This window comes from Gastrolobium bilobum, unplaced genomic scaffold (assembly GCF_033153095.1).
Source record: "Gastrolobium bilobum isolate Gb01-03AN ecotype WA unplaced genomic scaffold, APGP_CSIRO_Gbil_v1 utg1863, whole genome shotgun sequence".
Taxonomy (NCBI): domain Eukaryota; kingdom Viridiplantae; phylum Streptophyta; class Magnoliopsida; order Fabales; family Fabaceae; genus Gastrolobium; species Gastrolobium bilobum.
Genome location: NW_026898976.1, coordinates 428,635 through 443,094, shown reverse-complemented (window position 1 = coordinate 443,094; position 14,460 = coordinate 428,635). Strand labels below are relative to the sequence as shown.

At 34.2% G+C, this 14,460-nt stretch overlaps 1 protein-coding gene across 1 annotated transcript; it reads left to right on the top strand.

Moving 5' to 3' along the window:
• Positions 1 to 2,385: 2,385 nt before the first annotated feature.
• On the top strand, positions 2,386 to 6,195 carry LOC133286003 (BURP domain protein RD22-like). Its single transcript, XM_061483335.1, has 3 exons — positions 2,386 to 2,558; positions 2,887 to 2,992; positions 5,038 to 6,195. Exons 1-3 carry the CDS (start codon positions 2,520 to 2,522, stop codon positions 5,976 to 5,978), a joined length of 1,086 nt encoding a protein of 361 aa, XP_061339319.1. The 5' UTR covers positions 2,386 to 2,519; the 3' UTR covers positions 5,979 to 6,195.
• Positions 6,196 to 14,460: the final 8,265 nt, after the last annotated feature.

The window sequence follows — 14,460 nt, the reverse complement described above, 5'->3', positions numbered from 1 at the left end:
TTATTTTAATTAGAAGATGGGTTTATGTTTTCTTATGTTACATAAAAGAACAATTTTTTCTACAGACACATAAATAGTTTCAAATTCAGCTTTTTATTTTATTTTTTTAATTACAAATGGATTCCACATTGAAAATTGTATCTATGGTTGGAGATATGTTTTCTTATGTAAATAAGAAAATATAAACCCAACTAGGGATATATTTTTCTTATGTTGTAAAAAAAATATTACCTCATGTTGTAGAAATAAAAGTATAAGTGGAACCCATAGATAAGAGGAGAGAGAAAAAAGAGTGGTGAGATCCAACTCCTTTTTATGTGTGTAAAAGAATTATTTATCTCATATAAAATAAGATAAACATAAATCAAAAATCTACTGTCACTGCTTTTCTTGGTAAAAAGAAGTACAGTGTGAACGAAGAAAACCGTGATGTGCCCATAAGTTACGATACAACAGTGCGCCTCTAATAAATTTTAAGTAGTTGTCTGTTATCTAATCCATCTTAACATCGTATAAAGTCAACACAATTTAAACCATGCTTCAATAATTGCGAGTATAGCATCAAATCAGATGAATTTGAGCGTATTGATAGTTAAGCAAGGATCACTCATATATCTCCGACCAATCGACACCTTGTCATTTGCCAATTCTTTGATAACGAGTGTTTCCAAGGATAAAGTAGGGGTTTGATATGAGAATGAATAATCATGTTGTAACTTAAATTAACGGTGAGCTTCACATTTACTAAAAAGAGAAAAAAATAAAAAAATTACACTTAAATCGAAAGATCATAACATGAGAATTAAATTTTTATGCAACATGAAAAAATATTTTTTTGGATAAAGTATTGCATGTTTGTGGAGCTTCATCTGAGATCATTATTTACGTTTTGATATTTTATCCTTAATTAATATTAAGATTCATCATTCACTTGCATATTTAATAATTCAGCCTTATTTTTTATTCTAAAAACTAAAAATAAATAAATATATAAGTGAGTAATTAGTCTTGTGATCATTAATTAAAATGTTAAGATCCAAAAGGAGTGCGCACAAACTTACTTGACGTTTTAGGAGTATATGTAACAAATTTAAGTCTTCCGGACACTAGTTAGTAAATATTTAATATTTTTCATTAAATTACTTTAATTATTCAATCCTTTTAAAAATAATTATCCTTGAGGGTTTTATACAATGATTAAGAAGATGAACAAATACTTTTGATTTTAAGAAAAATAAGTTATATTATCTTTAATGCTCTGTTATTTCACTTAATGGAGATGTTAAAAGATAAAGATAAAACAACAACAATTAATATTTTCTTGATTTTCTAAAGTGATTAATAATTTAAAAGAAATTAAAACTTTTAAAGTGTTAATCAGTTTAAAACGGAAAAATATTTGAAGTGATGAATATTTTAAGTACTTTCATTAACAACATCAACATTAATATCAATTATCAACCACACCTTTATCCCAAATTAATTGAGGTCGGTGGTAGATGAACTCAAATAAAAGATACAAAAAGATTGAAAAAAGAAAAAGAAAAGTAAAAATAAAAATAAATAAATAGAATAGTAAATATATATATGAGTTTGGTATTTGTCATTTTAAATGACATAAATTATGTCATTTTAGGAGAGAGATAGACACAGAAAAACGGAAATCATGGGAGAGAGAAAGTAGGTGGTTTTTTTAATTAAAATTCAAATTTTATGTGTCTGTATCTCTCTTAAAATGACATAACTTTCTGTCATTTAAAATAACAAACACTTTTCCGTATATATCTATATATATATAAGTTAAAAAAAAGAGGGAAAAGAAGGAGTAAGGGAAATAAAGGGTAAAAGGACTAAAAATAGACCATCTGGAACATAGTAATAACAACGGGTCTAACCCTCCACCATTGTTTATAGATTTTCTCCATTCCGTTCTAAGGCATACCGTCCACCAATCCATATCTTACTCCATTAAATCTTGTTTTACTACCTTCCCCCAAATAAGTTTCGGTCTACCTCTACTTTTTTTGTGTTGAGCGCTTGGTAACAAACTTATGTTCTTACGGGAGCATACAGAGGCCTTCTCATTACGTGCCCAAATCACCTCAATTTATGTTCTCTCATCTTCTCAACCACCGGCATGCCTTAGAACGAATTCTCCCTTTCAATATTTCATACTTTCATTAAATACCTATAAAAAAGACATAGAGAACAAATTCTCCCTCTCAATGTCCATCTCTATCTCTACGGTCCTACTTACACAAAGACAATAAGGGTGATTAAAGTCAGTGGAACCGAGGCAGTTGAAGTATTTAAAATGCATGATAATATTGGTGGTAAGTTTATTTTCAAGCAACCGATTCTAGAAACCATTTTCTAATAATTATAACTATATCTTGGGCATATAAATATGCTGCGAGGCAACTTTGATATCATTATAAATTACCCTGCCTCGCGTTTAGTTCCTATAAATTTCTCCCCTTATCATCGACAAGATTAAGGTTGCAGCTTTGCTTTCCAGTATGGAGTATCCTCTCCTATCCATTTTCACTTTACTCAATGTGAGCTTCAACTTCCGAGCAACTGAAACGTGCTTTTTATTATTACTTTTCTTCAAGTTGTGGTTTCTTTTTTCTTCAAATATTACGAAAGCACGATTTCTTCCTTTACTTTTATTTGGAATAGGGAATTGTTAGAATACCTATAAAGGTCATGGGAATTTCATTTTGATAGGTAGTGATATATTTATTAATTTTTATGACAAATAACGGATAAATATTTAACAATTTACCCTTAATATTAGTATAGTTAAATTAATGCGCACTCATACATATTCGATGTTTGTTAGAATTGATGCTAACGAGGTTTTGTATTTAATTTAATTTGCAGCTTGCGGTGGTGGCAACCCATGCTGCCTTGCCTCCTGAATTTTACTGGAAGTCCGTGCTTCCTACCACGCCCATGCCAAAAGCTATCACTGATATCCTTCATCTGGGTCAGTACACGTTGTAATTAAGTTCAAGTTCAATTGTAAATTATTACCAGTCGAGAATCTAAAACTATAATACGGGAAAAAGAGTACTGTTTTTAATGCTTAAACTTTACTGAAAATCTGTTTAAAAGGCTTTAGGTCTCACATGATCTTTTTAAAAACTTAAAATATTCCGAAAGTTTATTTAGAAAAAAATTTCCCTATACAATGGAAGTACTGATATTCGAACTTATAAACTTATGCAAATTATTTCAATCCCCTCATCAGGAGAATAATCATAATAACTTTAGTTTATTCAAACATTAAAGGCATACTAAGACTTTTAAATATATTAGTATATTAGCGGAATCAATAGGCAAGACCAAGATTTAAGTACATCAGAGCGTATGTCGCTAATGGACCATTGGACCTAAACTCACCTCTAATCCTGAAAGAGTTCAGGGGAGAAATTGGAAAAAGCAAGTGATATATATTATAAGGTTCAAACAATTGCATTCATATTGTATGTTTCACAAATCCATCAACTTTCTTTTCTTTTCTTTTTTGTGTGTGTAGATAATCTATCAATTTCTAATTAGTATGTAACTGTATTCACTTCCATATCTTACCAGCCAAACCTGTTTGTATTGCAAAAATTTTAAAAGAACTTAACTAACATAGAAATCAGTTTTTTTTTTTTTTTTAAGGAAGAAAAACATTGCATCTTTGCTATCTCAGAGCCTCAAATTTGCACATCCTGTATATATTTACAGAGGACTCAATTTCAAACTTCATATGCTGCGTTAAAATATACATTAAAAAAAGGTTTCGGTTAACAAGTAACGAGGCGCTAATTGAATAGTATTAATATTTCATATTAAATATTTTTAATAAATAAAAAATTTAATAAATACTTTTTATGTTATCAGTATATTAAATATTTTATTTTTTATTTAATGCTTCGTATTTGAAGTTTTCATTTAAGCATGATAACCTTTCGATATGCATATGATTGGAATCAACAAACCCTTTTTTCTGTGGGTGTAACTTATCAATAGAATTTCTTTTCTCATTCGGTTCAAATTTTGGTTAAATTACACATTTAATACTTGAAGTTTCAGTTTAAATTCAATTTAATCCTAACAGTTCACAACCCTTTAAAAATGTTCCGATAATTTTTTAAGAAGTAAAATGGTATTTATTAGGTCCCTATAATTTTATTCTAAGTAGAACACAAATGTAATTAATATGAAATATTTTGCATTACTTAAATATTATAAGAACTTTTTGGATGACTTTAAACTGCAGAGCAAAATTGAATTTTGAGTTAAAGTATAAAAAATGGATGAATAAGTTAACCTAAAATTTATAAAACATTATATACACCCGATTTTAATACTTTAAACTATAGTCACACACACACTGTTTTACTGCATTTTTACAATTTTACCGAAAGGTTGGCTTGAATTCATGCACAGCTGTCACACACACACACACACACTGTTTTACTGCATTTGTACTGAACGGTTGGCTTGAATTCATGCACGAGGTGTAAGAATGACAAAGATGGGATGCCCAATATTATAATTGGATCCAACTTAAATTGGCTGGGCCATTTGTAAGTATTGCAGTACGCCTTCTTATGAATAGACGAACCCACCCATTACAAATTGGGCCTTGTTAACGTGAAAATTTAAAAGGTGGTACGCTTTTCAGAAGTAAGGGTGTGAGCGAATTGCATTATTTAGGATCATGCACCCAAAATAATTGTTAATTTTTATATTTTGTCACAAAAAAAATTAAAACATTATGTTTATGTTTGTTATATTTTAATTTTAAATTTGAATAAAATATGTGATTTTACCATTTGTTTTGTTCTTTTACATATGGGCCTAAAACAGGGTTTAGTTTTTGGTCAAAATACTGAACTAAGCTATTTTTAATCATAAACTATGGAACCATTTATTGCACATCGTTAGCTCTGAAAAGTATACACATCTTATGGTAATAGTAGCTATAGTTGGCCTCTATCAACTAACAATCAGCTAGTTAATTATATAATTTTGCAGATTTGGTAGGAGACAAAAGCACCAATGTAGGTGTAGGGAAGGGTGGTGTAAGTGTTGATGCAGGGAAAGGAAAGCCCGGAGCCACCTCAGTGAATGTTGGAAAAGGAAGCGTAAATGTGCATGCAGGTAAAGGAAGTGGTACCGATGTCAACATTGGTGGAAAAGGTGGAGGAGTTTCAGTGAGTGCAGGGCATAAGGGAAAGCCCGTACATGTTGTAGTTGGGCCAGATAAATCACCATTTCTATACGAGTATGCTGCGACTAAGACCCAATTACATGATAACCCTAACGTGGCACTCTTCTTCTTAGAAAAAGACTTGCATCCTGGAACAAAATTGGACTTGCACTTCACTAGGAGCTCCAACGTTGCCACATTCTTGCCTCGCCAAGTTGCGAATTCAATACCCTTTTCGTCAAACAAGGTGAAAGATATACTTAACAGGTTTTCTCTCAAACCAGAGTCTGAGGAGGCTGGGATTGTGAAAAATACCATCAATGAGTGTGAAGATAAGGGGATTAAAGGAGAGGAAAAGTATTGTGCAACTTCACTGGAATCTATGGTTGATTTTAGCACTTCAAAGCTTGGAAAAAATGTTGAGGTAGTGTCTACAGAAGTAGCTGATAAAGAAAGAACAAGGTTGCAAAAATACACTATAACCCAAGGAGTAAAAAAGTTAGCAGGGGACAATGTTGTTGTGTGTCATAAGCAGAATTATCCATATGCTGTCTTTTACTGTCACAAAACAGAAACAACCAGAGCTTACTATGTTCCTTTGGAGGGTGTTAATGGAATCAGAGTTAAAGCAGTAGCAGTATGCCATACAGACACATCAGAATGGAATCCCAAGCATTTGGCCTTTAAAGTGCTCAAAGTTAAGCCAGGAACCGTTCCTGTTTGCCACTTCCTTCCTGAGGATCACGTTGTTTGGGTTCCCAAGTAGATTTTGTGCGAAAAATTCACTAGTCATGTCCTTGAATAAACCAGTTTTTGTAGCATTAGCTACTAAACTCGATATAAATATCTGCAGTGTGTAGTTATAGGTACTACTGTTTCTTTATTTAGACGCTCACATGGATTTCTATGTATATTTTTCCATGACACATTATGTATGTTCAGAATACTGTATGATATATAGTGTGTATTCTTCATTTTCTTGATTGATGTGATCTGTGAGGTTGCTTATGGGATAGTTGATCTTCTTAATTTGACATGTGATCATAACTTCATTGATTGCATCATTCATATTTATATTATTACGGCTTCATTGTCTGCTTTCAAGATTGAAAAATAGTTTTTGCCATAAAGAATGGGTTATAAATGAAAAACCAATTATTTGCATTTATGATTCATGTAATAGTTATAGGCTTTTAAAATAATTAGTCATTGACACTTGAAAGGCATATTGCGAATAATCTACCTGTTGGATTTTTCTCTTTCACTAAAGCCCAATAGGGTCTAGTGTGTAAGAAGAGCACAAAGAAACCTAAAGTCCATTCAACTTAGGGCTATGGTTTCTTGGAACCCATATATATTCTACACTTATAGTCATCAGCCTCTCTAGTCTTTACTTGGTGGGTCATTTACCTGAAAGTGAGTGAGTGCCCACACACTTCTCATTTCCCCTCGAGACATAGTATGAAGAACTGCCACTGTCCAGCTTCAAGGTGGTTGTTCGTGCTGCGACGCTGAGGTGAAGAATTTGTGAAGAGGAATCATACATGGAAAGATTATGCGCGAGATCTGCGCACCAAAAGATAATTGTAAAACAATGATGATCTTTTACATCCAAACCACGATGGTTTAAAATGCATCCGCATATGCAATTGCTCCTACAATTGGTATCAGAGCCTGGATTGCGTGTTTGGATGTGGATCTAGTTTTGATTTACAATTTTCAAGTAACTAGTTAGCATTGTAAAATATGGCACCTAGATTTTCTATATCTCTTATTATATATTGGTATGTGTATCCTTTATAACTCCTTTTATAAAAATCAATGCTTTTTATTTGATTTTTGGCTTTAATCCATGGTAGAGATTTGGTTGTATTTTCTTTAGTCGTAACCAGGAGGCTAATCCCTTATGATTAGGTTTCCTCCTTGATTTTGTATTTCAATATTTTATATATTTTCGTTGTATTACAAAATTATAATGAAAGAAGACGAATAATATGTAAAAAAAACGACATTCACGGTTATTTTGTACTTCTTCGTAATGAATACGACCTCCGATCCAAAATTCAAGACTGTAGAAAAGTTTAGAACGAAAAATCGAGTCAAATGAAAGTTGAATCGCGCAAAACAGAGGTTAGACTCTCCTTCACTCTCCACCGAAAGTCTCTGCAAGTGGGCTTCACTCTATGGGGAATATAGGGCGTGTAGGAGCACGTGCCAGCTCCATTTGGGGTCGATTCCGTGGTCGTGGCTTCGTCTCATCGAGGTGGTCCTGCCTGTAAAATTTCGTATCAATCGGACGTCATATGGAGGTGCAACAGTCATGACAGCTAGAGTTTTCAAGAAAGAGGTTAGGTTTTCTGGCCACCTCTAAGCCTATGGTTGTCAAAAAAGCTTGAAATAGAACCTATGGACCAGAAGGAAGGAGGAAATGGGCTGAAGAGTTTTCATTTCCAATTTGTAATTTTATTTTATTTTTCTCTAGAAAACCATGGATTAAAATTTTTTTTTTATGAATAAATGAATTATACGATTGATAACGTGCTTAATGAGATAACATGCCATATGTCATATTGTTGCATAAATTGTTAATTACATGAGCATGATGACTGTTATGTTTGTACAACTAGATTAATAGTTATTATAGTAATTAATTCATATTTCAAAATTTAAATGTAATAGTTATTTTATTTGATAGGCTGAATTAATGATCATTATGAAATTAATTTTAATTTTTGAAATATGTGCATAATGAATTTAATAATTTAATGATCGTTATAAAAATTATTTTGATTTCAAATTATCCTCATAAATGATAATTATTGTGATTCCTGAAATCTAGATTAATAATTATGTCAGTTATTTAGATGATTTAAATCTAGAAAAAAAATTAAAAAAAATTCCTAAAAGAATAGTTTGTTATTAATCATCTAAATAACTGACTTAATTGTTTTTTTAAATTTAAATCATCCAAATAATTGACTTAATTATCTTTTAGGAATTTTTTTAATTATTTTTATAGATTTAAATCATCCAATTAATTGACTTAATTATCAATCTAGATCTTAGCAATCATAATAATTATCATTTATGAGGATAATTTGAAATCAAAATAATTTTCATAACAATCATTAATTTATTAAATTTGTTATACACATATTTCATAAATTATAATTAATGTCTCAATGACCATTAATTTAGCCTATCAAATGTAATAACTATTACATTTAAATTTCGAAATATGAGTTGATGACCATAATGAGTAATGACTATTAATCTAGTCGTACAAACATAACAGACACCATGCTCGTATAATTAACAATTTATTCAACAATATGACATCACTTATTCTATATGGCATGTTCTCTCATCAATTCATAAAAATAAAGCAATTATAAATTAAACTTTAATCCATGATTTTTTAAAGAAAAAAAAAATTGGAACTGAAAACTTTTCAACCCATTTCCTCCTTCCTTTTGGTCCATGGGTTCTATTTCAAGCCTTTTTGACAACCGTGGCCTTAAAGGCTCAAAATACCAAAATTTGGCAAGAAATCCTAATCTCTTTCTTGGAAACTCAAGTCGTTACGATTGTTGCCCCTCCGTATGACGTCCGATTGATACGAAATTTTATAGGACCTTGATGAGATGAAGCCACGGCCACCGAAATCGCCCCAAACAGTGCTCCCACGCGCTCTCACACGCCCTATCTTCTCCAGAGAGTGAAGCCTACTCGCACAAATTTCTGGTGGAGAGTAAAGGAGCGTTCGGTCTCCGTTTTGTGTGATTCAACTTTTGTTTGACTTGATTTTTTGTTCTGAATCTTTCTGCAGTCTCAATTTTTCGATCAAAGGTCGTATTCATCATGAACAAGTACAAAATAGTCGTGAATGTCTTTTTTTCGCATCTTCTTGGTTTTCTTTCATTACAATTTTTATAATACAACGAAAATATATAAAAAAATAAAATAAAAAATCAAGGAGGAAACCTAATCATAAGAGATTAGCCTCCTTGTTACAACCCAAGAAAATATGTTGTAAATAATATTGATTTAGTTATTATTTAGTTTTTATTTAGTCATTTATTGTTGTATTGGGCCAAGCCCTTTGTTGTATTGGGCCAAGCCCGTTAGGTTAAAAATAGGTCAAATATTCTCTATAAATAGAGAACCCTTTGTACAGATTATTTACAATTCTATAATATATTAGAATACCCTTTTTCAAGTTGGTATCAGAGCTCTCGATCTGAGGGCTTTGCTTCCGCACATATTATCTTCTTTTTTAACAAAACCCTAATTTCTTTGCCTCTTGCCGCCATTAGCCGCCACCGGAAAATTTTTCCGGGGACCTTTTGGACCAAGGGGACCATTGTTGACCTTATTTTTTCTCCGATCTATCATTCTACGCAGTGTTCCTCCGCCACAAACGACCGAAACACCTCCGATCGCCTCCAATCAGATCTGTCTTCACCGTTTGGACCACTTTCCGGCGACTTTTCAACCGCGACCACCCACAGACAGGTGTGCGCTCACCGGACGACCACACCAGAAAAATCTTAGCCGGCGAAGTCCATCCACGCGCTCTCACGCGCCGCCCCTTTCCCGGCGAGTGAATCCCACGCGCAGCTCCTTTCTCCGGCGCGTGGAGGCGCGTGCGGCCGTGTTTTTGGACCGGACCACCACCATTCTTCTCGTCTTCTTGTCTTCTGTCTGGATCTATAATTATTTTTCTGATCAGAGGTCATTTGATATTCTGTTTGGTTGATTTTATCGCTGGTTGTTAACTTTTTTTGTTAAAGAATGGCTGAGCATGATAGTTCTTCGATCTTATCTGGTAAGAGCACACGTTCTATATCTCTTCTTGCTTCTTGCACTGATTTTAAAACCTCATGGATTTTGGATTCTGGTGCAACTGATCATATGGCTTGTCGTACTGAGTTATTTTGTTCTTATCATCCTACTGTTGGTAGTCATACTATATCCGTAGCTGATGGATCCCATAAATCAGTTATTGGTTCTGGTAACATTCAAATTCAACCTTCCTTGTTTCTTAAAAATGTTCTTTATGTTCCTCAGCTTTCTACTAATCTTATCTCCACTCAAAAACTTACAACTGATTTGAATTGTTCTATCACATTTTTTCCTTCTCATTGTCTTATTCAGGATCTTACCACGAAGAAGACAATTGGAGTTGCTAATGAACAGGATGGGTTGTATCATCTCCTTCCAGACCATGCTAGCAAAAATCAGTTATTAATGACACGACATCCTTCTACTGCAGAGTCTATGATTTGGCTCCATCACAAGCGTCTCGGGCATCCACCATTTAGTCTTTTGAAGTCTATGTTCCCCTCTCTGTTTCTCAATAAGTCGGTTGAGACCTTTCATTGTGATGTTTGTGAATTTGCAAAACACCATCGAGTGTCATTTCCTTCTAGCACTATTAAAAGCAGAGAACCTTTTTCTCTTATCCATTCTGATGTTTGGGGCCCTTCTAAAGTGCACAGTGTTTCAGGTGCTAGGTGGTTTGTTTCTTTTATTGACGATTGTACTCGGATAACATGGATATACTTGATGAAAGACAAGTCTGAAGTACCAGAGATATTTATTCGGTTTCATCACATGGTTGAGACTCAGTTTGGTAAGGGTATTAAAAGACTCAGATCTGATAATGGTACTGAGTACGTCAACCAACGCCTGTCACAATTCATTTCAGACAAAGGTATGATTCATGAGCTCACATGTGTTGATACCCCTCAACAAAACGGGGTTGCTGAAAGGAAAAATCGTCACCTTCTTGAAGTTGCTAGAGCACTACTTTTTCAGACATCTGTTCCTAGTTCTTATTGGGGAGAAGCAGTATTAGCTGCAACTTTTTTGATCAACCGTTTACCTTCACGGGTCCTTAACAATATCAGTCCTATTCATTCCATGACTTCCTTCTTTCCTTCTGTTCCCATATTGCAGAGCCTTCCACCCAGAGTGTTTGGATGTGTTGCCTTTATCCATGTTCATAAACAACATCGGAGTAAGTTGGATCCTAGGGCTCTTAAGTGTGTCTTCCTTGGTTATAACCCTTATAAAAAAGGGTACAAGTGTTATCATCCACCAAGTCGGAAATTTTTTGTTTCTATGGATGTCACCTTTCAAGAATCTGAATCTTATTTCCTGGGTCCTCATCGTCAGGGGGAGAATAGTTCTTCAGAAGACTCGTCCCCTTCCTTCTTTGAGTCTGGATCAATCTTCTCTCTTCCTAGTGTGTCTGCTCCTGGTGTGTCAGAACCTTCAAATACACCTGAGATACAACCCATACTGTCTCACCAGCAACCTCAATCGTCTGAACCACTGGTAAGTCCTGAATCTCCTATTTCTTCTGAATCTCCTGTTTCTGATTCTAATATTATTTCCTCTCATGATTTGTCTATTTCTTCTGATATCTCTAATGACTTACCCATTGCTTCTACTTCTGATGACTTACCTATTGCTCTTAGAAAAGGAAAAATATCTTGTCACAAGAAAACTTGTTCCTCCTGTCCCTCTTGTACTCAATACCCTATCTCCCACTTTGTTTCCTCTGCTAATCTTTCTGTGCAGCACAAAAGCTTTGTTTCAGCACTAGATTCTATTGCAATCCCAAAATCAGTACATGAAGCCTTGAAAGATAGGAATTGGGCTCAAGCCATGCAAGAGGAGATGAATGCTTTGGAGAAAAATAAAACATGGGAGGTTATTGATAGACCCAACGGAAAGAAAGCAGTAGGGTGCAGATGGGTTTATACCCTGAAATATAATTCTGATGGCACTCTTGAGAGATATAAGGCTCGATTAGTGGCCAAAGGTTACACTCAAACCTATGGCATTGATTATGAAGAAACCTTTGCTCCAGTTGCAAAGATGAATACAGTGAGAATCTTGTTATCCCTTGCTGCCCATTACAATTGGGATATAAATCAATTTGATGTGAAAAATGCTTTCCTCAATGGTGAGTTAGAAGAAGAAGTCTACATGGAAATCCCGCCTGGTTTTGATTCTGTGAAGGGGGAAAATAAAGTTTGTAGATTAAAAAAGGCCTTGTATGGATTGAAGCAGTCACCTCGTGCTTGGTTTGGAAGATTTACTAAGGTTATGATGACCTTAGGATACAGACAGAGCCAAAGAGATCACACTCTTTTCTTCAAGCACTCCCAAAATGGGAAGCTTACTGTGCTCCTTGTATATGTTGATGATATTATTATCACAGGTGATGATTTTGTGGAGAGACAGATTCTGCAAACACGGCTTGCCTCTGAGTTTGAAATCAAAGACCTTGGGAAACTGAGATATTTCCTAGGGATAGAAGTAGCTCACTCAAGCAAAGGAATTTTTATCAGCCAGAGGAAATATGTTCTTGATCTTCTCAAAGAAGCAGGAAAGCTCGGGTGTAAACCCTCTAATACTCCTATTGAGCAGAATCACAAGATAGGCTATGAAGAAGAGAGTCCTCTAGTTGATAAAGGACAATATCAACGGCTAGTTGGGAAATTGATATATCTGGCCCATACTAGACCAGACCTAGCTTATGTTGTTAGTGTTGTCAGTCAGTTTATGCACGATCCAAAAGAAAAACACATGCAGGCAGTAGAGAGAATTCTTCAGTATCTTAAAGGTACTCCTGGTAAAGGATTGTTATTCCGACGTGATGGCAATCTATCTTTAGAAGTCTACACAGATGCTGATTATGCTGGATCCGTGACTGACCCGTTCTACCACTGGTTATTGCATGTTTCTTTGCGGTAACTTGGTGACATGGAGAAGTAAGAAACAAGATGTGGTTGCCAGATCAAGTGCAGAAGCTGAATTTCGAGCTATGGCTCAAGGCATTTGTGAGTTACTGTGGCTGAAAATTGTTCTTGATGATCTCAAAATAAAATGTGAGGGACCTATGAAGCTGCTATGTGATAATAAGTCCGCTATTTGTATAGCTCATAATCCAGTTCAACATGATCGGACTAAACATATTGAGGTTGACCGCCATTTCATCAAAGAGAAACTTGATAGCGGGTTGATTACCATTCCATACATTCCCACTGGGCGTCAATTGGCTGATCTATTAACAAAGGGGCTTCCTTCAGACAGATTTCAAGAACTTACTAGCAAGCTGGGAATGATAAATATTTATTCCTCAGCTTGAGGGGGAGTGTTGTAAATAATATTGATTTAGTTATTATTTAGTTTTTATTTAGTCATTTATTGTTGTATTGGGCCAAGCCCGTTAGGTTAAAAGTAGGTCAAATATTCTCTATAAATAGAGAACCCTTTGTACAGATTATTTACAATTTTATAATATATTAGAATACCCTTTTTCAAGTAAATACAACCAAATATCTACCATGGATTAAAGCCAAAAACCAAATAGAAGCATTGATTTTTATAAAAAGAATTATAAAGGATACACATGCCAATATATACTAACAAACATAGAAACTTAGGTGCCATATTTCACATGCTAGCTAATTACACGAAAACTGTAAATCAAAACTAGATCCACATCCAAACACGTAATTCGACTTTGATACCAATTGTAGGAATTATTTGATAAGCGAAAGAGTTTAGACATTGCGGTTTCGGATGCAAACGCATCATCATTGTTTTACTGATTTACCTTTTGGTGCAAATATCTTGTGCAGAATCTTCCTATGTATGATTCTTCTTCATGGTCTGCTCACCTCAGCGCCGCAGCACGAAGAACCTCCTTGAAGCTGGACGGTGACAAATCTTTTAGACTATGTCTCAAGGGAAAATATGAAGTGTGTGAGCACTATTTTACTTTCAGGGAAATGACTTTACCTCAGTCTCAGTCTCTGCAACTGCCAAGTGAAGACTAGAGATGCTGATGACTACAAGTGTATAATATATATGAGTTTCAAGAAACCCTAACTCTAAGCTAAATGGACTTTAAGTTTCTTATGTTCTTCTTACATACTATACCCTATTGGACTTTATTGAAAGAGCAAACACCCAACAATAATGCAATTGCTACTACAATCCCATGTGTCCAAGGGCACTGTTCTAATGGCTATACAGATAAACAAATATTACAAGTAGGATCAACGTGACAAATTATAATTTTTATTCCCCAAATGGGACACAAGGCCGAGGAAAAAAATAAATACAATGAGTGAATATCCTTATCGTCAATAATTTATGTAAATCATCAAACGCAATAAATACAACAAGATGCTAAAAAAGTTGTAAATAAGGCAATAGCATTCTAT

What these genes read in the sequence shown, in the direction of transcription:
- LOC133286003 (XM_061483335.1), top strand. Translation starts at nt 2,520, where the DNA reads ATGGAGTATCCTCTCCTATCCATTTTCACTTTACTCAAT. An exon ending in CCATTTTCACTTTACTCAAT is followed by an intron (nt 2,559 to 2,886) that starts GTGAGCTTCAAC and finishes TTTAATTTGCAG; the next exon opens with CTTGCGGTGGTGGCAACCCA. An exon ending in CACTGATATCCTTCATCTGG is followed by an intron (nt 2,993 to 5,037) that starts GTCAGTACACGT and finishes ATAATTTTGCAG; the next exon opens with ATTTGGTAGGAGACAAAAGC.